The sequence below is a fragment of the Chenopodium quinoa genome, unplaced genomic scaffold, assembly GCF_001683475.1.
Source record: "Chenopodium quinoa cultivar QQ74 unplaced genomic scaffold, ASM168347v1, whole genome shotgun sequence".
In the NCBI taxonomy this organism is placed as follows: domain Eukaryota; kingdom Viridiplantae; phylum Streptophyta; class Magnoliopsida; order Caryophyllales; family Amaranthaceae; genus Chenopodium; species Chenopodium quinoa.
Window position 1 is genome coordinate 3673870 of NW_018745080.1, and position 24396 is coordinate 3698265.

General features: G+C 33.4%; 3 protein-coding genes across 3 annotated transcripts; 1 reads left to right on the top strand and 2 right to left on the bottom strand.

Annotated features, from left to right (window-relative positions):
* Window positions 1–6453: 6453 nt before the first annotated feature.
* Window positions 6454–11506, bottom strand: LOC110709868 (probable LRR receptor-like serine/threonine-protein kinase At4g36180). Its single transcript, XM_021888137.1, has 2 exons — window positions 7789–11506; window positions 6454–7148 (listed from the first exon to the last, which is right to left on the bottom strand). Exons 1-2 carry the CDS (start codon window positions 11160–11162, stop codon window positions 7118–7120), a joined length of 3405 nt encoding a protein of 1134 aa, XP_021743829.1. The 5' UTR covers window positions 11163–11506; the 3' UTR covers window positions 6454–7117.
* A 2569-nt stretch (window positions 11507–14075) lies between these two features.
* Window positions 14076–14925, top strand: LOC110709691 (probable FBD-associated F-box protein At1g32375). The gene is made up of 3 exons (XM_021887913.1): window positions 14076–14585; window positions 14700–14807; window positions 14896–14925. The coding sequence occupies exons 1-3, from the start codon at window positions 14076–14078 to the stop codon at window positions 14923–14925; spliced, it is 648 nt and encodes a 215-aa protein (XP_021743605.1).
* Window positions 14926–15929: 1004 nt separating this feature from the next.
* Window positions 15930–19966, bottom strand: LOC110709869 (tyrosine--tRNA ligase 1, cytoplasmic-like). The gene is made up of 10 exons (XM_021888138.1): window positions 19767–19966; window positions 19535–19683; window positions 18186–18474; window positions 18001–18097; window positions 17104–17209; window positions 16907–16989; window positions 16658–16803; window positions 16461–16566; window positions 16314–16373; window positions 15930–16227 (listed from the first exon to the last, which is right to left on the bottom strand). The coding sequence occupies exons 1-10, from the start codon at window positions 19865–19867 to the stop codon at window positions 16207–16209; spliced, it is 1158 nt and encodes a 385-aa protein (XP_021743830.1). The 5' UTR covers window positions 19868–19966; the 3' UTR covers window positions 15930–16206.
* Window positions 19967–24396: the final 4430 nt, after the last annotated feature.

Below are 24396 nucleotides of genomic sequence, written 5' to 3' on the forward strand. Positions count from 1 at the left end.
CTTGGACATAGTGCAGTTAGTTGAAGCACCATCAAAAACCAACATATCTTCGACATCTACTATAACCCCCCTCCCCAAATTGTACATCAAAATGAATTGGAAAAAAGATGGAATCTTTATTGAAACAAATTAACATGTTAGAAAAACTAATCCTTGATAATCCAATTTATTGGAATCAATAACTAATTGTTGTATATTCCAACAAAATAACGAAACCAATTAATTGAATTAGTGTCAAGAACTCAAGATCGAGTCATATACATTAGAAATTGTGAAATACAAAAAATAAGAACAATTTCATAAATTGCACCTCGTATTATTATCTACACATAGTTATAATACTCCTTCTATTCGTTTTTATTGATTATTATGCTTTGACCACTTTTGTATCTTAAAAAAACTTACACGTAAAATAGGAATGGAGGGAGTATTCTCTATCAACCTCTATCCATTGCAAGAAATTATAACACTCTTTAGAGGTCTTTGTCTTTGATAGTATCACCTGAAAGTTAAGGTATAGGTAGGTGTAGTGAATTGTCAATGGATTATTGGATTAAGCATAATTAATGATGTTAAATTTCTAGGCATTGGAGCATGTTACACTATATGGTGGTCCAAAGAAGGATGCTTTTATGGGAGCATTGTGGGTAAGTTTAGCCAAAAGTGAATCATAAAGTTATTCTATGTAGCTCTTATATAAAAGTTGTTATTTTTCTTTCTTTTTCTTGGATTCTAGCTTAAGAGTAACCAATAGAAAAATGTGTTGCTTTAAGATCTAAGAATTGGAGACCACTTTAGAAAATCCTCAAAGCATATGAAAACTAATGTGAATTATCATTTTGTCAAATTTTTAAGTCATGCTTTAATTTATTTCTTAGGTTTCATCACGTGGAGTACCATGTTTTGTCCATGAATAATTGATTTCAGTTGATAATTAGTTACATAACAAATCTTGGAGATTCAACAGTTCTTTGACAATACTTTTCAAACAATCTCAATCTTGATACATAGAAAATTTAAAGTAGTTACGTTGTAATATATTTAATCGCAAATTTATGATATTATTTCATATGCAATGGACAGTAAAGTTGTGATGGATTGACGATATTTTTCTAGTGATACATCAATGAGTTGATCATGGTGGTTTAATTTGTTATGTAAATTAAAGTACGTCCCAATGACTCATTTATTGTTGTTTAATTTGTTATAGGATTGACTATGTCATGATTTTATTTAGTACTATTTTCCCAATTAATTTTTATTGAATAATGATCTTCAACCTCTTTTAATATAGCTAAAGAATAAAAACCTCTCAAATTCAGCAATTTGTCTCATTAATTGGATCGTATGATGTATGATGGAGCTTATTTTGTTGTTGGGGTATTCATTCTTTGTTAATTTTTTTTTGCTCCAAAGTAATGTAAATAGGGTAGGTGATGGATTATTTATTTATGTTCAATAATGCTTTAGATTTGATTAATAAATCATGATGATTACCCTTGTGGAAATAATAGGGTCTTTATGCACCCAAAAAAAAAAAAAAAGAAAGGAAGTCAGATCATGATGTACAATCCTTAATAGTTGACATGATGAATGTTTCATGAATATGTACTTCGTACTAATTATATTTCGTATATCAGTACGAAGTTTTATGTTAGGCCAACATTATAGCATTCTAAGGTTGTACATTCAATTATTTATCGTGGTGTTTTCATACAAGTACTTTGATCGATAACCATTTTACTATGTAATCCATTTATCCACAAATAAAATTCAAGTACGACATTTTTTTGCTTAGATATGTTAAACTTGTTGATAATTATATACATCAGCATGTACATCTTTCGTCGAGCAACTTTTTAACATATGTTGCTAATATGTTACCATCAATGAACCATGGAGTTTACATTTTCTATCGGCTGCTTCTTTATGAACATGTAATCTTAATAATATTATATGAAATGAGACTCCTGAATGAATAATAACGGTGATGATTTTAATGATGGGTGTAAGAAGCTTAATGATGAAATCAATCTATTTTATTATCAATTATCATTTATCTAAATAATTTCAACTGAACTTTAATCTTTTATCAAGTATTCAGCCGCTTCATAGTATTTAACAATGCAAATGCATATGATTGTTATGTATTGCATCAACTTTTCTACTAGTGTGATTGGATATTATATTTGTATGAATAACATAATTTTTTTTTAAAAGAGATAACCTTTTTTGTACGTTTTACGTTTTTTAGGGCATATGGCCTTGCCCTTAGCTTGGTAGTTGATTAGTTTTCCATAATTTTTTTTTTCATTTATTGTTTATTTATTTGTACTAATCCACAGCCTTCCATCATTAGCCAATGGTGCAAATAATTTTCTAGAAATGAGCTTAATTAAGAAAAATGATCATCTAAACTACTAACATCAATGTTGTCTTGAAACAAGCACCAAAAGAATTGAAATTGACAAATTAAAGCACATTTTTTTTTAAATCGACAAATCAAAGAACATAGATCTAACTTTAACTTAATAACTTATAAATTTCTAAAGGATAATATTAGGAACTTGATTATGATATCTATATAGATTTTGAAATGCTTTTTTCTACCATTATTGGATCGGCTCGGCCTCTATAAACTTTGACATGCTTTGAACATCATTGATGCGCTTATTAACTTGATTTTCATTTATATATCTGAACATAATTAACTTAATTAATTTAGTACTCCATAACCCTTGAACTAATCTTATTAAACCTTATTTTTCTTAAAATTAAGTAAAAATAATTAATGAGACCTAATTAAGTCTCAACTTTAATCATGTACGCATTTTGTATTGTGTTAGGATCTTACGTTAAACTATAAACAAATGATCTCAACAGCTAAAACCACATTGATTGTAAATAAAAATTTACTGGGATCTAAAAAAAAAAGTAGCCCTATTCTATTGCCCATTATCTGAACCCTCTCATCTAATTGTAGAGGGAGAATTGCGTGATTGGCAAGTTACAAAAAAATCCTTAATATTCCCTATTGCTTGTGCACAAGGGAATTGAATAATATACATACGAAATGGTTGTAGATTATTATTATGGTAGTACATGTATGTATTTATTTTTGGATGATATTAAAAGAAATCATGACTTTTTCAACTTGACCATATTTAAGAGAAGGCATATATATATGTAGCTTAAATGTGAGATGTAATAATGTTAGCATATAAAGATATACCACATCAATAACTTCTGCACTACATATATGAATGTATATGGCTGCGTTCGTTAGTTCATCACGTACATGGTGTGCACATTTACTATACATGCATGTACGTCGCCGTCTTTGATCCTGTAGTTTTTTTTTTATAGTAGCAAAATACTTATTGCTGGTTTGGACGACGATATCCTATGTTGTTGGAAACTAGAACAGAAGGTAAAATTAACAGCTATTAATAATATTCTTAATAATAGTTATTCATTAATGTTTTGGTTGTCTAGCTATTGTATAATTTTTTGAATATGTTAGCACACATTGTTTGCATAAAGTGCTACATTATAAATAGCTGTTACGAAATTTACCTGAATAATGAGGAGAATCATAGTCAAAGATAGAGTAACATAGTCCGTATCACAAGATATCATCGGAAACTCGAGGAGATTATATCATGTAAAAACAACGTCGCATATGGATATGGGAAGAGTCAAAATTAAGACCTCTAATCTCTCTCAAAAAGTCAAAATTTACTATTATGCAACAACTTGGTCAACATCAAGGCCTATTTGCCTTTGTGAGGAAGATCATATCAAGAATTATGATTCTTAATAATATTCACCGCGTTTTCTGTGTGGCTAGCTGACACACACTATAATACTAAACGGGTAATTCCTAATCAAGTAATTCCTGACCGACTGAGTAACCATTGACTAACCGAGTAACCCCTAATCAAGTAACCCTCGACGGAGTAACCGTTGACTGACCGAATAATCCTAAATAAGAAACTCCAACCACACGATGTGGCCAGTTACATATGAAACTTTGTGCTTAATATTATCTTCTAGTATATAAACTTGCATTGCCATCTGGTCCAATATCCCCAAATAAATCACCATAATACATACCAAAATATACTCATAATAAACTTCCAAAAAATTGATGAATTATTAAACAAGAAACCGAGATAATGTATGTAATTACGGAATATCAAGATACTGCATGATGAACAATAAAAGCAGCTTCCATATTTAAGCCAAAAAATACAATAAAATAAGAATGTGGCTTGTACGAAATATTATACTCGTAAGAAAAATGATGTATATATTCCTCTCTTTAGGCTACATAAAAGCAGCTTTCATATTTAAGTAAAAAATATTACATTGAGTCATTGATGTATGTGTGGTTTTATCATACTCTGTACATTTTTTAAATTAATTCCAATTTAGAAATAATAATTAAGTGTTACATATATCATTAATTACTCTATATATAGACTAGTCCGTAGTTGTATAAGTATTAACCAAAACTAAAACCCTAATCTTTCCACCCAACAAACATGTCATCATCAACCATGTCCGATTCTCAAAACTCAGAGTCAAAAATTGTTAAAGATGATGAAAAGCAGCCGGAAGATCCAAAAACTCAAAAGAAAAAGTTCTTTTGATGCCCTGCTAGATATAAAATTAAGCGAGGACGACAACGATAACGATGACAATCTTGACGACGACGAGACGGACTGCGGGCTTTGCTTGTTAATCAAAGCAGGCGGGTGCAAGAAAGAAGCGACTCCTTATTTCAATTGTATAAAAGCGGCCAAAAGTGAGGAAGATGTAGAAAAGTGCATGGAGTTTGAAGAGAATTTGTGCAATTGCATGCTAACTAAACCAGCTTATTACGTACCTCTTGTTAAAGCACTCCATGCTATGGCAATGCGTAATATTTGAAATTTTTAAGTAGTCTTATTTACCTGAAGTAATACTCCTTTCGTCACTTTTTTTTTTTTATTTTTACACGTGAAATCTTTTTGTGAGAGAAAAATTGACAAAATATTAAAAAATCATGAAGAAGTGATCAAGGAATATTCTTTTTTTTTTATTATTATTATTATTTTTTATTTTCTTTTAACTAATAATGAGATCCTTTGTTTTATTTTTAATTTAAGTAGAGGTTAATTCGGACAGAATTCTTAGCCCCGTTTGGTATGCTTATTTGAACGACGGAGTCATATTAAAACATTATTTGTCTAAATAATATTTATGAATTTCTTTTCTTGTCTTTGATAAGTTATTATTAATTCCAATTATATTGGCACACTTTCATGTCAGAAGAACATAAACCGTTGCTAGAAGTTTGAAACTAAATTTATTATATGAATTTAGTGTGATACTGTGATGTATTATTCTATTAGTATTATTTTTTGCATAATTAGAGTCAAGTATTAATTAATTGTTTTACAGTACCATAAATTATTAACTTCAACAAACTATTACTTGTACGATAAAATTTATGATCAATGATATTATATTGTTAATACAGTAAACCATAGATGTACAACACGTAATTAACTCGAAATCCTGGTCATAGGCCAGAATATGAATTGCTTGGTCTAATGCAAAGTCTACAATACAATTAGAGAAGATTACTTGGTCTAATCACTCCCTTTGTTTCATTACGAGTATTTCGACTTTCACGCTAATCAATGCACGATTTTAACATATATATGAAGCTAAGCTTGTCATATACTTTGACTAGCCTTAGACATAACTCACCAAAGCCCACATGAGTTGTAGTCTCAGCACTCAGGTGGCCTTATAAATACAGGCATGTTGTTGGCAAGAGTTGTACAGTTGTATGAACCAAGCTGCTTCAAAACACATGTATGTAAATTGTGTAGCCCAAGCCCATTTGATTGGCACAATGCAACCAAGTTGGTTCTGTGCATTTGCAGCACTTGTCGCCAATTGTCGGCCCAGAAATACTGTAAGGTGCAGCTCTTAATAATCCACGCATCATTCAATAGGTTATGGTCCACTTGGTTTATTTTACCATAGCTCAGAGTCTCAGACCAAGTACCCACCAAGTGTTCCTCATTTAACTATCTTGCTTAGTTGTATTGAGTGGGTAGCTAGATTTGTACGCAGTTTAGTAATTAGTATATGAAATAGAGAGTATTAAACAAGGGCAATTTGTTTATTAGGATGGATAAAAATGGGGCAATTTTTAGGACTAGGGATTGAGACGATTTTTTTTAGGTATGTGTTCAATCCTTTTTTTTTTTTTCAAAGAGTCGAATAGATTTAAATAAAGTGACAAATGTACATATATTGTAGGTAAAATAGGTAAGGTTATAAGCTTGTCACGATCTTATAAAACAAAAGTATTATGATTTAAAAAAAAAAAAAAAAAAATCGGAGGTAATATTTGACTATAGGTGCATGCCAATAATTTGTTTTGAATCAATGTTGCATTATCATTTAGAAAAGGACAACTTATGATTTTATGAGGGCAGGACAAGGTGCTACCAAAGCAATTATGAGGACAACAAAGGTACTGCTTATTTATTTATGTACTCAGCTGCAGCTTTCTGGTAACAGTTTTGTTGCTTTCAAAACATATACTCGTACTATACTATGGGCTATTAAATTTCCCACCAAATTCTCAAAAAATAGGCACATTTTTAGAATTTAAAGCTGCCCTGTTTTTTTTTTTTTTTTTAACACCAAACAATCAGATTATATTAAGAAGAAATGGCCTCTAAGTCAGACTATGATTATCACTAGGATACTCTTCAAGCCGTACTCTCACATTCTCAAAGTTCCTGTTTAGTTTAGCAAAAGAGTGGGCTACATTTATTTCCCCCTCTTTTAAAAAAAGTAAAGGAAACAAAGGCACACAGAGCAGCCATACTACGGATATCTTTCCGTATATGCCCGAATTCAGATGGATGACACACTCCCTGCTTCAAGTGACTATGGAGCTTACTATTATCAGTTTCAAGAATGAAGTTCCGAAAGCCTGCATCATATGAGATCATGAGGGAATGTCAGCATCGCAAGAGCTTCACCAACCTCAACTGTCATCACTAGACCAAGCTGCACACACGTTGCAACATCACCAGTAGCATCTCTAGTAACCCCTCAAAACCCATTCTCTCATTCTTAAAAAAAAAAAAAAAAAAAAGCAACATCAGAATTAATTTTATTCACGCCTTCAGGGGGAGTGTGCTGCCAAAATAACAAAGAAGACTTCGATAAATTTACAGACAAATATTCTAACTAAACAATAAATTAGTAGGAAACAAAAAACAGGCAAAATTTCCACTCATTCTAGACTTAGCTATTATGCCTTTTTAGAAGAGCTATTATGCCTTTTTAGAAGATAATTATCAATTAATAATTCACTTTGGGGCCTACTATTGATTTGAATTTGAATTGAAGTTGATATAAAGTTTTGATTTGAATCCAATGAATATTATCTTGCTTGTGAATGCAAACATTGACTTTAAAAAAAGGAGCATTGCAACCCCGGCAAATGAACACAAAAGTCTTGCGCATGCTACAATGACTCAATGAATTAACAACTGGAATCTGTTGCAGCGCAAACACGGGTTTTTCAAATCGAACCCGGATTCTACACTAAAATGAGCCGAACTAAACTACTAGAATTCAAGGCACAACCTAACAAACAAATCAATAGCACCAATACATTGTGTTAAAACAGAAAAAAAATTAACATGTTTAAGAAAACTAAACTGGTTGACAGCAGCCAGCAGGGTGTCTACTCTCTTACAGTCTTACCCAGCTGGGGAAGGGAGACGAGTCGGATCTGCTGAGGAAGGGATATCAGGCCCCACCCGACAACCCTCAAGCATAAAGACGATATCTCCCATTAACGGTCTATCACTTGGGTCGACTGCAGTGCAGAGGAGACCAATTTTGATACCAAGTAAAAACTCCTCCCACTCGGATGATTCCGGGTCAAGTTCGAGATAACCCAGGGCTAGTAACTCGGAAATTTGACCCTTTTGCAGCTGTTTCTTGACCCATTTCACAATATCCTCATCCTGCTCAAACATAATTGGCTTTTTCCCAGTCAATATTTCTAACAAAACAATCCCAAAACTATACACATCCCCTTCTTTGGTAACTTGACCTGTTGACATTACTTCCGGGGCTACATAACCAAGTGTTCCAATTGATGGAGTTGATGTCGAGGCTTCAATTGGTGTTGCAAATGTCAGCCTGTCTAGTCCAAATTCTGACAAATGTGCTTCGAAATCAGCATCAAATAGCACGTTCTGAGGCTTGATATCCCCATGAACCATTTCTGAGGTGTGCAAAAATGTGATCCCTCGAGCAATCCCAAGGGCAATCAAATGCCTCATCGGCCAATTTAGAACATGCCCATCATGGTGTGATGCTTCTTGAAGAAGAGTAGCCAAGTTACCATTAGGCATGTAGTCGTAAACTAGGAGTCTTATATCTGGTGGACCTGCATAATACCCCCTTAAAACAGTGAGGTTCCTGTGCTTCACTTTCCCGAGCATCTCAGCCTCCTTCTTGAAGACTCGATTTTCAAGGAGTCCATCAGGTAATCTTCGGATAGCCAGGACCATTCCGTCATTAAATGAGGCCTTGAATACCATCCCATACTTTCCTCTGCTTAGAACATTTTCCTCATCAAATTGCCTTGTTGCCTCTAAGGCTTCAGGCAATGTTATCTTGTTATTGAACATGACTAGCTTTGGGACACCACTTTCACTGCTGCTTCTACTTTTAGAGCTTCTTCTCGGTGTGCTAGGTTTCTTCTCTCCCCAGGTTGCCTTTTCTTTGAGCTTCTTGCGCCAACGAAGGAGGCTTATAACGTAGCCACAACAACATAGTGTTAGGACGAGAACCCCAGCTAGAGCTACAGCAATAAGCAATATCGACCTTTTTTTCTTTCCCACAGATGGACACGCATTCTTCAATGGAGACCCACATAGGTTGCTGTTGTTTGCAAATAATGAGGGATCATTGAAGTGAGTACCTAGGGTTTTCGGGATTTCTCCTTCAAGATGATTAGAAGACAAATTTAAATATAGCAAGGTGGGAATATGGGTGATATTTTCTGGAATGGAGCCACTCAAATTGTTTGATGAGAGGTCCAGCGTTCTAAGGTGTAGCAAATTTGATAATGAACTTGGTATGGAACCTGATAAATGATTCGAATCCAAGGCCAAATACTGCAAATTAGAGGAATTGAAAATCTCATCCTGAATACTACCATTCAAATTATTATGACCCAAATTAAGTACCTTCAACTGAGATAACCTTGACAAAGAATTCGGAATATTGCCCGCTAAATGATTCCAGGCAAGTTCAAGCACTTCTAACTCTGAACAATTGCCAAGCTGTGGTGGAATGTTCCCTGATAATCGATTCTCCGATAGAGAAAGGACATCCAAGGACCGGAGGAAGCCAAAAGTTGCCGGAATATCACCAGAGAGTGAATTAGAGCTAAGATTCAAGTATCTCAAACCAGCCAAACTACTAAATCCCTCAATACTATTCCCCTGTAAACTATTCTCCTGTAATGCAACAACCTCCAAATTAGGCAGCCCAAATAACTCAGCAGGCAAATTCTCAGAAATATTCTGCTTGCTCAAATCTAAAACTCTTAGCATCATCAAACTCCCAATGCTAGCCGGAATCGGACCCGAAAACCCACAATGACTCATATTCAAGACCATTAAATTCTTCATATCCCCAATTCTCACAGGAATCTGCCCAGAAAATTTATTAAAACTAAGGTTCAAAGAAGTCAAATTACTGAGTTGAAGCACTTCATCTGGGACCACTCCAGTCAACTCATTTTCACTCAAATTCAATACTTCCAAACTCTGAATGCTACCCACATCAATATCAATTGAACCCACAAATCTGTTCCTCCCTAATGACAAAACCCTCAATTTATTCAAATTTTCGAAAACCCGAGGAATTTTCCCAGAAAATTGATTTCCTTCAAGATCAAGAACCCTCAACACCCTACATTGTCCTAATTGACCAGGAATTTGGCCAGTTAGAGAATTATTAGCCACTCTAAGCTCCTCTAATCTCGTCAAATTCCCAAAGTTCGCGATAAGTGAACCCGTGAAGAGGTTTCCAGAAAGATCTAAAATCCTCAACGTTGGGATATCCGCCACCCAACTCGGAAACTCGCCAACAATGCGATTCCCGTGAACATCTAGAATCTCCAAACTACCCTTAAAAGTACAGCCTAAACCCGGCTTTGCGACACCTGTGAGCGCATTGTTGCTCAGAAAAACAAATCGAAGCGACCTAGGGCTTGATACATTACAGAACACAGAGGCAGGGACCATACCAGAGAGATTATTAGAGGAGAGAGAAAGTACCTCCAGCAACGGCATTGCTCCAATCGTCGCCGGAACATTGCCGGAGATGAAATTGTTCTCTGCCGAGATATGAACAAGCGAGGTACAGCTGAGGATCGCCGAAGGCAGCGTTCCCACGAGAAGATTCGAGACGAGCCACAAGTACTGCAGCCACTGAAGCCCACCAATGCTCGCCGGAATCTCACCGGAAAACCTATTTGACGACAGATTGATCAGCCTGAGCTGCGACCCCTTTGAGAAATTCCCCGGGATTTGTCCGGAGAATCCGTTGTAAGAAAGGTCCAGCACTCGGACACTATCAGAAATTCCGCCGGGGATTCTGCCCGACAGGTTGTTACCGGAGAGATTAACAACCTGAATATTCTTCATCTCGAGAATCCCCGGCGGAACATCTCCGGAAAGGGTATTATTATGAAGGTAAAGAGCACGAAGCAGAGGCAAAGACGAAAGCGAACCGGGAATCGACCCATGAAAATTATTAGAGTGCAGGCTCAACCCCTGCAACTGCTTTAAATTCCCAAGCTCCGGCGATATTTCGCCGGAGAGCTGAAGCCGTGGAAGACGGAGGTCCTGAACTTTGCTAAAAGAACAGGTAACACCACGCCAGTCACAGGGAGCAAGTGACGTGGACGCATCCCAGCCGTCTAAAGCGCCAAGTGGGTCATTGAGATTGTTCTTAAAGGCTAGCAGTGAGTCAACCTCCGTCACCGGAGCCGAAACGGCGGAGGAAATGAAGGTGGTGAACAAGAGGAAGACAAGAAAAATAGCCGTTGCCATTAAAAAAGTGGGGAAGAAGAAAGTGGGAATAATAAAAATTAGATATAAGAAGGAAGAAGAAGAAGATTGAAGATGTTCATAGTTTATTTGTTTTTGTTTATGTTTTGGAGAACGCAATTAAGGGCAAGACTTCAGACGTTTAGAGTGGAGTAGTGGAGTGTCAAGTGTGAAGTGTGGTTTTTTATTTGGTAAAGAAATCAAGTATGTGCAGTAGCGTAGACGGACTGTCGCAATCTATTTCCCAATAATGTTCCGTATGATTCATTATTATTATACCGTTGTTATACGGAGTACTTTGTACGTAGTATCAATTATTTTACTCCGTATCTATAGAATCAAACAAGTTTTAGTGTGGTTGGTTCGGATTTATCTATTGTGAGGTTACAAAATCAAATTTTGCTGTTTTGATTAGGAGCGGGTTCAATGAGCAGTTTTGCCTTCAAGCCGCTAATTTGAAAACATTGCTTTGAGCTGCGTATTGAAAGAGAGGGTAGCTGATTTGGACTTTATCATATTGCAAAGATAATTGCTAGCCATATCGTGTGGCCATTTAACACACGAGTAACCCTTGATCGATCGAGTAATCCCTGATCAAATCACTCTTGACCGAGTAACCCTTGACCGACTGAGTAACCCGTGACCAAGTAACCCTTGACTAACCGAGTAACCCTTGACCAACCGAGCAACCTCTAACTGGTCGAGTAACCTCTGGCCAACCGAGTAACCCATGACTGGCCGACTAATCTCTGACTGACCGAGTAACCCCGACCATTCTTTTAAAAAAAAGAAATATGGTTGGGCACCTAGGTTGCACAAGGGTACGAAACGGATATGGAAAAACGTATATATCAAAATAAGGGACATGGGTACGGGGTGTAAAATTCATATAATATATATTTTTTTTAAAAGAATTTAATTTGTCTTTCCGTCATCTCATTAGATCACAATCAGCTATATAGGAAGAGATCCATATTATTTAACAATTGCTTTTTATCTTACTTTACTTAAATTTTCTCATTAAAAAAATTAAACAACCCATATCATAGTAGGATTCGGTCCGAGACGTATCGTCGTGTGTCCCACGAATGTCAGTGTCTGACACGGTGTCCGATATGAACACGATAGTTAGATGAAATGTCCATATATCCTAGCTGACCACACAATGTGGCCAGCTACTTGTTTGAAATTTTGTGATCTTTAAAATCTCCCGTTCTATAACGAAAAAAATACTGAGTAAAGTGAATCATTAATTCATTATCCATCATAGAGAAATAAATACGGATTTTTCACCATATATCCCTAATTTTTTTGTTTATTCATCATATACCCCTGAAAATTTTCAAATTCACCATATACCCCTAAGTTGTTACAAAAATTCACCATATACCCCTAATAACAGTAAGATGAGTGGAATTTGGTTAATTATGCATCGAAACCACCTTAGATCTCTCCCCCATCCCCATTGATTTTGGGGATGAGAAAAGAAAATTTGGGGTATTTTTTGGAATGGGAAAAAGGAATATAGGATGTTTAGGGGGTAAGGGAATGTATTTAGAGTGGTTTTGGGTCATAATTAACCCTAACGACTGACGAATTTAACAATCATTAGACATTTTGTGAAAACTTGAGGGTATATGATGAATTTAAAAAAGTTCAGGGGTATATGATGAATAAACAACAAACTTAAGGGTATATGGTGAAAAATCCGAATAAATAATGATACGGCGGTCGCTTCCAGGATGCAAACTCGGCTTCATTGCTCCAAGAGTAAGTACTAATTACTTTTTATAAATTAGGGTTTCTTCCCTAACTAACCCTAATGCATTCTTTATATCCAATTTATTATTATGAAATCCACCGTGGTGAATTTCTTCACTTCATATTCAATCAATTGATAATCAATGTCATTGGCTTAATTAGAGTTGACGATGAACAAATAATTCTCCAATTTAACTATACAGTTTTCGCATCAGTAGCTACCCCTGTCAAAGGTTTGTCTTAAGCTTTACTACGTGATTTTATAACCTTTTTTAATAGCTTTTGAATAAAAAAATTACTGGTTGATTTTAATTTGAAATCAACTAATTATAATCTATGTATTTGGATTCCCCAATTAATTTTTGTTTGATTTTATTAAATTTGTTTTTCATTATTGTTAATGTTAATTATACATGTCGTATGATTTTAATTAATTAAGAAAATATATTGTCATTTAAAACTTCTTTTTTAATATATATATATAAAAAGCCTAATTATTTTCAAGGATCATGATATGTTGCTAATGTAGCCTAATAATTTTTTATTTTATTTTTTGAAAGTAGTATACGATATGGAGTACGTACCTGGTTTATATACTTTTTACGTCTCAAATTTATTGACACATTTGAAATAGGCACGCAAATTAAGCAGTGAGGAGATGAAAAATCAATGGTGAGCCGTGAGCTCTATAGTGTGATCCTTTTAACTTATTATCTAAAGGGTTTAGGGCTATCTATTTCATTACTTCTTGTTTGATTTATTTGAGATTAAGGTTCTGATATATATTGTTGTTTTTTCCTATTTTTATCTTTGATTGTTATCTTATAGAGGATGAAGCGAAGGCTAATGAAGGATGATTCTACAAAGATAGATTACTTGAGTAATCTACATGACACAATTTTATGTCATATTTTATCTTTCCTTCCAAGAAAGTTTGCTATGTTATTGTCACGAAGATGGAAGTATCTATGGACCCAAGTCCCTGCACTTGATTTTACTGATATGATAACGCGTAATGTAGATGATATGAGTGAAGAGGAGTATACTAATTGCATGAATTTTATGAGTAAAATTCTACTTGAAAATAATGTATCATATCTACGACATTTTTGTTGCTTCTTCAATTTCCACCTAAACCCCAACTCGGAATCATGGATGGATGCTATCAAATGGCGCAACATCTGTGAGCTCGATATGAACTTGTGTGGAGGTGATCCTGTGTTTTTGCCTAGAGAATTTCTTTATGGACAAACACTCAAGGTTTTAAAACTCGGCAACTTTTATCTTGAGGACACACAAAATCCTTTTTATCTATCCGATCTTGTGGATAGTGTGGGGTTTCCAGGAGATCAATTTCTCAAGAGGTTACTTGTAGGTTGCCCTGTACTTAAAGAGCTTGTTGTTCGAGAGGGTTGTGGTTTCGACGACACTATTTACATCGAGTCTTTGACCCTGAAGTCGTTAGAAATAATACAGGCTATTCTACATGTGGAGCAGGTGATTTATGCATTAGTGTTAAAGCACCAAACCTTAAGGTGCATTACAATCTTTCAAAGAATACAGACATTTTGTGACTTTGATGATGTAACGTTGCTAAGTAAGGCAAAGTTTTGTCAAGATGGTTGTTTTCCAGTTGTGACAACTCAACAATCAGCAAAACTTAAGGTAATGTCATCCATCCTCTTGCACTGCTTTGGCAAATTTTACTTGATCGACTTTTCGAGTTGCTTATCATAGACTATAGTTGTGTGATTAACAAAATTGTTTATTTTCTTGTAGAATAAGCTACCAATCTTACAGAACTTGACCCATTTAGAGCTTGAGCTCGAAAATTGGTACGAGTTACTAAAATGTGCTCCTAAGTTGAAGTCATTATGTTTTAGGGAGGTAATGAAGCTCATTATTGTTCTATTCTTCTCCTTCTTCTTAAAATTTAGTGTTTAATTTGATAGTTTTTGAGATATCAAATTGGTAGCTTATATTTGGAAAGCTGCAACAACCTTGAAGGAGATGATAATTAAGTTGAATTATATGATGAGCTCAGAACAAGAGAAAGCTGTTTATCAAATATTATTGAATCTTCCAAGATCCTCTCTAATTTGCCAAGTCAAGGTTAAATATTCAGACGACGATGATCCGTAGTCTAGTACAAATTGATTTATTGATCATACGTTCTCTCTGTAGTCTAGTACAAATTGATTTATTGATGAGAATTTGATCGTTATTTTGTCAAATATCGGTTGTTCGTATACAATCATATCATCTAGATTAATGTAGTAGAATTAGAAGTGCTAGCTAGAGATATATTCAAGCAGAAAATACCAGTTTATCAATATGATAAACATAATTTGTTTATCAAATGTCAAAATTGTAAATAAATAGAAAACTTTTTATTAAATATGGGTCCCACTGTTGTTGATATATTTACGAAAATGACATGCTAACTGGACATTTATGTTGTTTTATTTACCATTTTGTCATTTAATTATCAAATTGATTAAGTGGAGTTTCCTCATATTCCAAGGCAAATTTCTTATTTCGGGGCTTCATCAGCTCGTGACAGTAATTGAGAACCTAGAGGACCACTGGACCAATTTCATACTTTCATCAGCCTCTATTATGGATTTTAGAATTGCATGCAAAAAAGTTTAGTATTTTAACTTGACCATTAAACATTAACTTAAAATTATTGAATTTATTATAAGCTTTTGCACACCATACTTTGACTAAACATTTTGCTTTATTTTAATTTAGGGTAAAGGTGATGTCAAATGTAGTAAAGATTTATTAGCCAGGTGACATAATAGAGCATCTGTTCTCAATAATCTTATAGATTATTTTAACAAGTCCTTAATTATGTACGTAGTACTTCACGGGAAAAAACTTGTAACTCACTTTATGTTGAACATAACGATGTTAAATTTAACATAGCGACTGGCAAGGACGAAATAATAACAAAACCATGAATCGGTAAATGAAGGGAGATGCAAGAGACAGAGATGAAGATGGTGGGAAAATAAGGGAGAAATTTTGAAAATCACTTTATAAAAGAGAGTGAGTTACAGCGTGAAAAGCAGAAACCAGCCATAAAACAAAGTCAATGTACGGAATCTTGACTTTTTCACCGGAAAAGTGACACAAGATGCTGTTTTTTATATTTTTGTTAAATCAAGGTACTATTTGACAAAAAAAATTCAATACACAAACTTGACAAAAAACAAGGTAGTTTTTGACAATTTTCCCTTGTTGGTATGATGGATGATATCAATGGTGGCCTCGTGGTTGACTACTTGGTGACCTTGTACTTCTGGAAAATAGGAAAAAAATCAAGTTAAAACCCCAATGATTTAAATGAGTGCGTAAATTATACAAAAGTAACAAAGATGTACAAACCTTGATCTTCTTTAATAGATTTCGGGCATATTCATTGTTGACAAAATGATCTCGGACAGGCTGATAGAAATATGAATGAAGATGTTTAAAACTCTATTGTACTTAACCAATTAAAACAAATGGATTTCTGCAAGATCAAAAATATACCTGCAGAATTTTGTTCAGTGACTTTGTTAATGCAGATTTCAAGTCCTTAGGGTGCAATGCCTCTGCTTCATAATCAGCAACTATTTCTTCAAAGGTAAGGTATGTTCTAATATAGACAGTAGAATGGCAAAGGTAAGTCAAATATAAGAATAGCAAAGTATTTCATAATCAAGACCCAGTAATGGTGCAGGGCTTACTTAGGTCCACCATATGCAGCTTCGCGGTCAATAGTAAATTCCTTGAACCATGGCAATACAATGTATTTCACATATTCTAAACATGGATTTTTCTCAACTATCTTTGGTGGACAGTAAGCTTTCTTAATCTTCAAATTAACATCAGCCTAAGAAATACAGACAAAAATACAATGCTGATCAATAAAAAGTGCTTTTCTTTTGACTATTTATCAGTCAATTTACAGATCAAAGATCTCTCTAGTATCATACCTCCGAATCATCCATAAAAATCGCAGATGACGCATCAGACTTTGACATCTTTTCTTGCCCTTGGAGCAAGCCTGGAAGCATATCTGTGAGCCACCATCAAACAAACTAAAATAAGTCATCAGCGCAACCAATTTATGATCATATTTGATACAACCTAGCTGACATAACTTAAAAGAATACAAAGCAGAAATGCATACGGTGTGATAAAATGATAGGCTTATGCTTTCTTTTGATATCATCACAGTACTCCCGAGCAAGCACATTGACCTTGCGCTGGTCCATGCCGAGCTGGCAGATGTCCGCCTATTTACAAAATTGTATTTAAATATCACAGTAAAAAAAATAGTTTTCCATATAAAGCAATGAACAAAAGGAATGTTAAGAAGGGCAATTCTTATCATAATAACAAAACAAATATAGAAAAATAGGTAAATAATTGTCAACATGAATTTAACATTTTAACTACATGCAAAAGACAGGGAAAGAACTCAACTATCACAAAAATAACAAACAATTCAACTCTTAATTACAAAGCCTGGTGCCAAGACAAATTACAGGTGCAGAGTTACTAAAGTTGTACTCATTATGCCAACAACATATCAGCCAGCTATAACGCAAACACGGCCTAAACAAAAATAGTTGACAAGGATGTCAGCGGAAAGAAAGAGCATAAACCAAGCAACAGGCCACCAGGTTATAAAATGGTCACTGCATAAGCTAAACATATGACAAAGAGGTTCATTGTTAATAATATTGCAAAATAACATCTATTGAGCACCCTGAATTTGAAAAGAGCAATGAAGGAAAGCGAATCTTGTAGCATATACGAGTATGATCAACTCAGACAAGCATCATCTTCACATGATCACAATTTCTCAAAACATACGCTTATTATCCTACCTTGTATTTGAGTGTTAGTGTGTGCACAAGTTCTTTTAACTCCACTCCCTATAGTGGACTTTAAGGCAGAATATATATGGTACAATTTCAAGAGCTTTGTACATATTACATTAACTTAGCTCCAATTAATATCCTACTTAACAGTACAACTGAAAAAAGTGAGTGAATACTCTTAACAACATAATATAGTGTACCTTCAGGAAAAAGATATCAGCGCATTGCATGCATGGATAAAATATCTGAGCGCCAGTTAAATCTTCTGGGTCTTCACGACCCATAATTTGACAGCACCTACAAGCAAAAGTTGCATGGTCCATCCATAAGCTTAATTACGAGAATGAACTTGATAAAAACTAAATCTTATGGAAACCCCAATCACCTCTGGAGCCTTGGCAGCTTGTTCTTGGCAGCTATATCCATCACAAGAGGCCAGTACTCGTGTGCACGTTCATTGATTTCTTTGGAGGCCCACAAAAACTCAACCTTTCCTGAATCAATATCCATTCCAGCAGCCTTCCAGACTTCAATGAAATAGTTCCCAACATCTTGTATTTTCTTAATATCACCACCCATTTTATTATTAAGTTGGGCAAACCAGTCTGCAATCCACATTCTTACTCTACAACCGGCAGATAATAACTTGTTCACGTTTATTATCTTCATAGCCCCTGGACATAACAATGGTAACAAGACCAGAAATCCAACATTAGCATAATTCACAATCACAAACCTTGATAGCTCACTAGCCCAACTATAAAGGTAAGGTTAGAAAACACTACAGGCCGGTCACACAATATTACATCAAGTGAATGTGTAGATTGAACATAATGAACAACACCAATACTAAACACAACACACAAGGCCAGTAAATGAACAAAACCCTCGGTAATCACATCATTACTGCAGGGGATGGAACCAATTTTCATGTACCCTCCCAACCTAAAGTAGGACCTCCCAGACCAATGTTCACACCTTCCAGGCAGATTGTGGAGCACCCTCACTACTCAGACCGGCCAGAGCAGAAGGAGCAAACCTCCCATGATTATCGGCCAGATGATGTTATCCTGCTTTGAAACTGGAGGCCACAATCTCACACCTCTCTCTAAAACATCATTTTAACTATAGCTGTTTAGCATCATCGGAGGGGTTCCCTCGACTATAACCTCTGAGGTAGCCAACATTTGTTGCCAGGGACAGGGATCAACCTCGACAAGCACCTCCATATTCTATACTGGAACAATTACTAACAACTAGCTTGTTCGCGTGTATTGTAAAGAATGCCTATGTTAATCAACTAGGTAAATTTTTTAGACCTTGTAACTAAACTCTTAGAGATTTCAACTCAAAAATACAACTCCAACTTAACTAACGTCCCCTTGCAAATTATAATTCGATAGCTTGCCATTGTTATTTTGAAATGTTATTATCAATCTATCAAATTGGCAGCATAAGACAGCACAACCACTCTATGTATTAAATGTAGTCTATGTTATTCTTACTCCTCATTTCACCCCTTATGTACCCGTGTTACATCCTCGACACTCCAACACTAGTCTTAACACTTGAACACGTACCTGTACCCGTACCCACATCCGATATAAATCACCATTCATATAACATAAACTAATCCATTTAAACCCCACCCCAACACATACACAGTAATTCCCAGCTACAAAACAAAATAAAAACACTAAATTTGGAAAACAAAACAATAAAATTAGAATCAAACCTGGGCAATATGCATATGACCAGAAGGTTCAAACCCATCATAGCAAATAGGCTCAGGTTTCTTCGAAAGCAGCAACATCAGCTCAGATTCTTGAATACATTCTTCCCCAACACTCTTAATGATCTCAAATCGTTCCTCCAATGTCATCCTATTTCATCCAAATCAAGAAAACCCCATTAAAATGAATTCAAATGAAGAGAGAGAAGATGAAGCAAAAGTACAGTGGTTTACCCGGTGGCAGAGGATGGTTCTGCGGCGGCGGTGGTAATGGAGAGAGAGTCGAGCTTCTCCTCCGGCGGACATGGTTGCTCCTGAGCTTTGTCGACCTCCATTGAAGTTGGTGAGTGAAGCGAGGAGAGAGAAAGATGAATTAGGGTTGTCGAAATTCAGAAGTTTTACTTGTTTAATTGTATTTTTTTGGGGAAAAATTGGGGAAATTAAGGGATTATTTATATATGAGGATTAGAAGAGATCTTGATCGTTCGTTTTTTAATCGATGGTTGTCATCAGATGGGATTTTTTATGTGAAAGTAAGATGTAAAAAAAGTCAAATTGGTACTAAGATTTTTAGTTAGGAGGAAAAAAAAACACAATTAGGGATAATCTAATAATGAAGGATGGTTTATATTATATTTGATGATATACGGAAAGATAGTTTATATTTTGATACCTGTTCTTTTTCTTATGTTAAGCGTAATTGTAATACTGTTGCCCATATTGCTGCAAGAAGGGACACTGGTTGTAATGTGGAACATGTTACTTTGAGTTCCTTTCCCCAAAGCTTCACCACTTGACGGAATTGGAAATAACTTAATAACACAGGCAACTATATTTCCATCAAAAAAAAATGAAGGATGGTTCTCTCCAAAATAAATAAATAAATAAATAATGAAGGATGGAGGTCTTAGAAACAGCTCATATCTATTTAACTTCATGGTCATAATTATGAATTGAGCACTATGTTCATTTTGTTCTTATAAATGTTCATTTTTTACGATGAAATGCGACTAATAAAAATTTGAATAAGAGCCTTAACAACCTTCCAAAAGTTGAATAGAAAATTTGGGATAAATCAGAATTTGATTGATGGTTATTCAATAATTATTATTGTTCAAATTTATTTAACTTAACATTGATAATTTTGAATTTTTTATTAACCCTTGTGTTTATTATGTTTTGTATAATGTTCATTTTTGGCACATAGATGAACATGCACAACCTTCTAAACAACCTATCCCTTTTTACTCTTTGAATTTTTTATTGATCCAATTTACTCCTCAATTTTGTTTAACTTCCTAAGCTTAATATTGTCTTGTTTTCATGAACCTTTTATGGCTTTCTTTTTTTTTTTTTTTATTATTATTATTATATCAAATTTATATATATCCTTTAAAGTAGGGATAATTTAATGGAAAAGAAATCTAAACATAAATACTTTATCTATTTCATTAGAAGCATCACTTTTTAACTAAGGAACTTTCAAATCAAATTTATCATTTCTTTAGTTTTAGTTAATAAATTATCTTTATCTTTCTCATATTACACGGGTCCTCTTTTTTTTCCCTCTCAATCTCTTTGCATCTCCAAAAACGACCTAAAAATCCGTGTTTTTAAAAGTGATATATCTAAAACATAAATGTTGATTATTGACCCTAAAATAATTAAAAATACAAACTCCAATGATGATGACACTTATAATGGTTGTCAAGGAATTACTAACCTTTTTTTTTTCAAAAGAACTCAAATATGTGTTTCATGCACATTAACATGAGGTCACATGCGGGGCTTAGCCCCTTGTTTGCATCAAAAAAAAAAAAACAACAACTGTGAGGTCACATGCCAAATTAATATATAATCATTGAACACAATTGCTAATTATCAACAACGTAAAAAATAAAAAAATAATAAATAAATAAATAAAGTGCTAATTTCTCATTTCACGATACTACTTAATTATTTCAAGCAATAATATCTTCAATTTTCAGTATGTAAAAGTTATATAAAAATTTGATAATATGAAATGATAATTTAAAGCAAATCTAATAAGATTTTGCATTATATTTAAGTTTACCATAAATAATTAAATTAGTCAAACTGGAGTATATGAATAGTGTATAAGGCCCTGTCATTTCACCTTACAAAAATAATATTCAGCAAAAATAATTTTAGTTCAGTAAAAATAATTTCAGTTCAGCAAAAATAAGTTCAGTTTAGATTAGATAAGTTAAGTTCAGTAAAGATCAGTAACTTTAAAGAAGAAATATAACAGAAAATAAGTAACAAATAATTTCAGTTCAGTAAAATTAGTAAAAAATAATTCAGTTCAATAAAAATAATTTCAGTTCAGTAAAATTAATTTCAATTAAGTAAAAATAATTTCAATTCAGCAAAAATAAGGTGAAGTGAACGGGGCCTAAGTAAAAGAATTACATATCAAAAACACAAAAAGTAATGTGTATCAGTTTGGATTTTCTACCAAAAATTAAGTACAATTTACATATGTCCAAAATCTTGAATTGATCCACATCACTGTGATTCGATATTACTTCCATAATTTCATTTTAATCTAATATTAAGTCTTGAAATCACTTAAATCCTTACTTCCAATAAAAATTTATAATAAATTCTTCTTACCAAAAAAAAAAAAGCGTGATCAAGAAGTTTAGAGAAAAATGGTGAGACCAAAGATGCAGTTGGAGAAGTTGAATGGGGAGCTATCAAGAGAACAATACTACTTGCAGAATAAATCAATCGTGGAAAAGAAAGTTGAAGAAATGAGTTTTCTTACTGAAACTGATGTTTTTTTCCTTGGAGTTTCTCCTACCGGCATCCCTAGTCTTCATACGGGAAAAAATAGGCAAGCAAATCTTTATCTATTTGCATTGTATGTATCATTTCATTCATAATATATATTAACATTTAATACTTAAAATATAGTGAGATACAATTTGATATGAATTGAAGATTGAAACAATAGAACATCAATAGATATATATATATAATATATATATTATATATATATATATATATATATATATAATATATATATATATATATATATATATATATAATATATATATATATATATATATATATTTTAAAATGGTCACCATGCGCGTTCTTAAAATCCAAAAATATATGTAAGATCTTAATTGATGTGGAGAGTAATCGTGTAATTGGTGCACTGTTAAAAAGACCAATAGTTATAAGTCTTAAAAGGATAGATCAACAACACCGGTGATGTAAGGAAGAACAATTAAACAAACGCGAGATGTTACAAGCGTCCAACTAGGGTTTTATTTTGTTATTTTACACATACTTTTATAAATATACATTTGTTATTCTTTTTTTATTATTTTTTTTTGACAACATACATTTGTTATTCAACTACGCATAAAGTATTTTATTTTATTGAGGAAAGTCTTAGAATTTGAATAGTTCTTGGAATTAAAGTCGTTCATCAATTTAAATTTATGAAATACGCTATATATTTGATTTAGATGCAATCAATTTTTAATTTTTTTTTGTATCATATCATAAAATTTATCACGGTTACATACTTAAAAAATATTCATATAATTGTGGATTATCGAAACAATAATAAAATGATTTGATATTTATTTTTGGAAGCCATGAATGTTCTTAAATTTCGATTTTATAAGATTTAATTAAATGATGAGTAAACATGTAGCAGGCGCGCTATGAGAAACACCGGTACTTAAAAAAACATACATGAAAAAATAAAAGGAAAATTAGCCAGATTATTACAATTTAAGCTTTTAGGAGATTAGTTTTGTTCCTTATTTGCCTTTAAGAATATTATAGCTTAATTAACACAACAAGCAAGATTTATATCCAAAGACATTCAACTAAGCAAAAAGTTGGTAATTTTTCTTATAAAGAAAAGTCTCGTGAATTCGGATAGTTCTTTGAATGATAGCCGTTCATTTTGCAATTAGAAAATATATTTTATTTACATGCAAAATTTATTGAATTCTATTTGAATCTACGACGTATTAATAGAACAAATTCTTCTCTATACCCTTTGTATTACAATAACTTTTATTCTAGTCTTTGAATTTCAGTAATTTTGTGAATATGATGAGGTTTTCTATGATTCCTTATGGTGATAGAGAAAAGAGGTTAGTGTTTTACTTTGTAATTCCTCTATATCTTTTGTTTTACATCTTTCCATTAATTTGTTATACACTTACGTAAATTTGTTTATTATACTTTTCAGGAGACTTGACAACCTTCAGGTAAATATCTAAATTTCATTGATGAATAAGCCCAAATGATAATTTAACTTCTATTTACGATGTTATTGTACAATTAATTTATCAAGAATTTTTATTTACTTTTCTAATTAAGATGATTTAATTCACCTTTTTTTTTGTTATAGGTAAGTAAATAATAACTGGTTTTCTTTTTCTTTAAGCTTTATGAGAGCATTATATATTATTATTATATGTTATTTTTTCATTTGTGGTAATTAGACAATCAAGACTACTTATCAAAAAGAAGGATACACTGTAGATGTACAAACCCTTTCTGAGGCATGGTATGATTCTTTGTCCTAGATTCAAATGATACACTTCATACTTTATACTTCTCTTTTTCTACGACGTTACAATGCATGACTGCAGTCTTGAGAGAAGAGTTTCCTACTTTCTTGTGTACTTATTCTTTTTAAACAAATAAAAAGCGTAATGCAAGCACTCATGCAAATGTAGTATATTACTATTGTCATACCATATTCAAAGCCCATACATGTAAAAAGAATCAACAAAATTGGAGCATTGATTATTGTTGCTTCTCTCTTCCCCTTACTGTGAGCCTATCTTAGGGTTCGATTCTTGTT

Excerpts from the sequence above, each read along its gene's own strand:
- LOC110709869 (XM_021888138.1), bottom strand. The coding sequence starts at position 19,867 with ATGGAGGTCGACAAAGCTCAGGAGCAACCATGTCCGCCGGAGGAGAAG. Across the intron at positions 19,684-19,766 it reads GAACCATCCTCTGCCACCGG|GATGACATTGGAGGAACGAT; the intron begins GTAAACCACTGT and ends TGGATGAAATAG. Across the intron at positions 16,990-17,103 it reads GCCTATCATTTTATCACACC|ATATGCTTCCAGGCTTGCTC; the intron begins GTATGCATTTCT and ends GGTGGCTCACAG.
- LOC110709691 (XM_021887913.1), top strand. The coding sequence starts at position 14,076 with ATGGATGCTATCAAATGGCGCAACATCTGTGAGCTCGATATGAACTTG. Across the intron at positions 14,586-14,699 it reads AACAATCAGCAAAACTTAAG|AATAAGCTACCAATCTTACA; the intron begins GTAATGTCATCC and ends ATTTTCTTGTAG. Across the intron at positions 14,808-14,895 it reads AGTCATTATGTTTTAGGGAG|CTTATATTTGGAAAGCTGCA; the intron begins GTAATGAAGCTC and ends TCAAATTGGTAG.
- LOC110709868 (XM_021888137.1), bottom strand. The coding sequence starts at position 11,162 with ATGGCAACGGCTATTTTTCTTGTCTTCCTCTTGTTCACCACCTTCATT. Across the intron at positions 7,149-7,788 it reads CGTCTCCCTTCCCCAGCTGG|AATGAGAGAATGGGTTTTGA; the intron begins GTAAGACTGTAA and ends TTTTTTTTTAAG.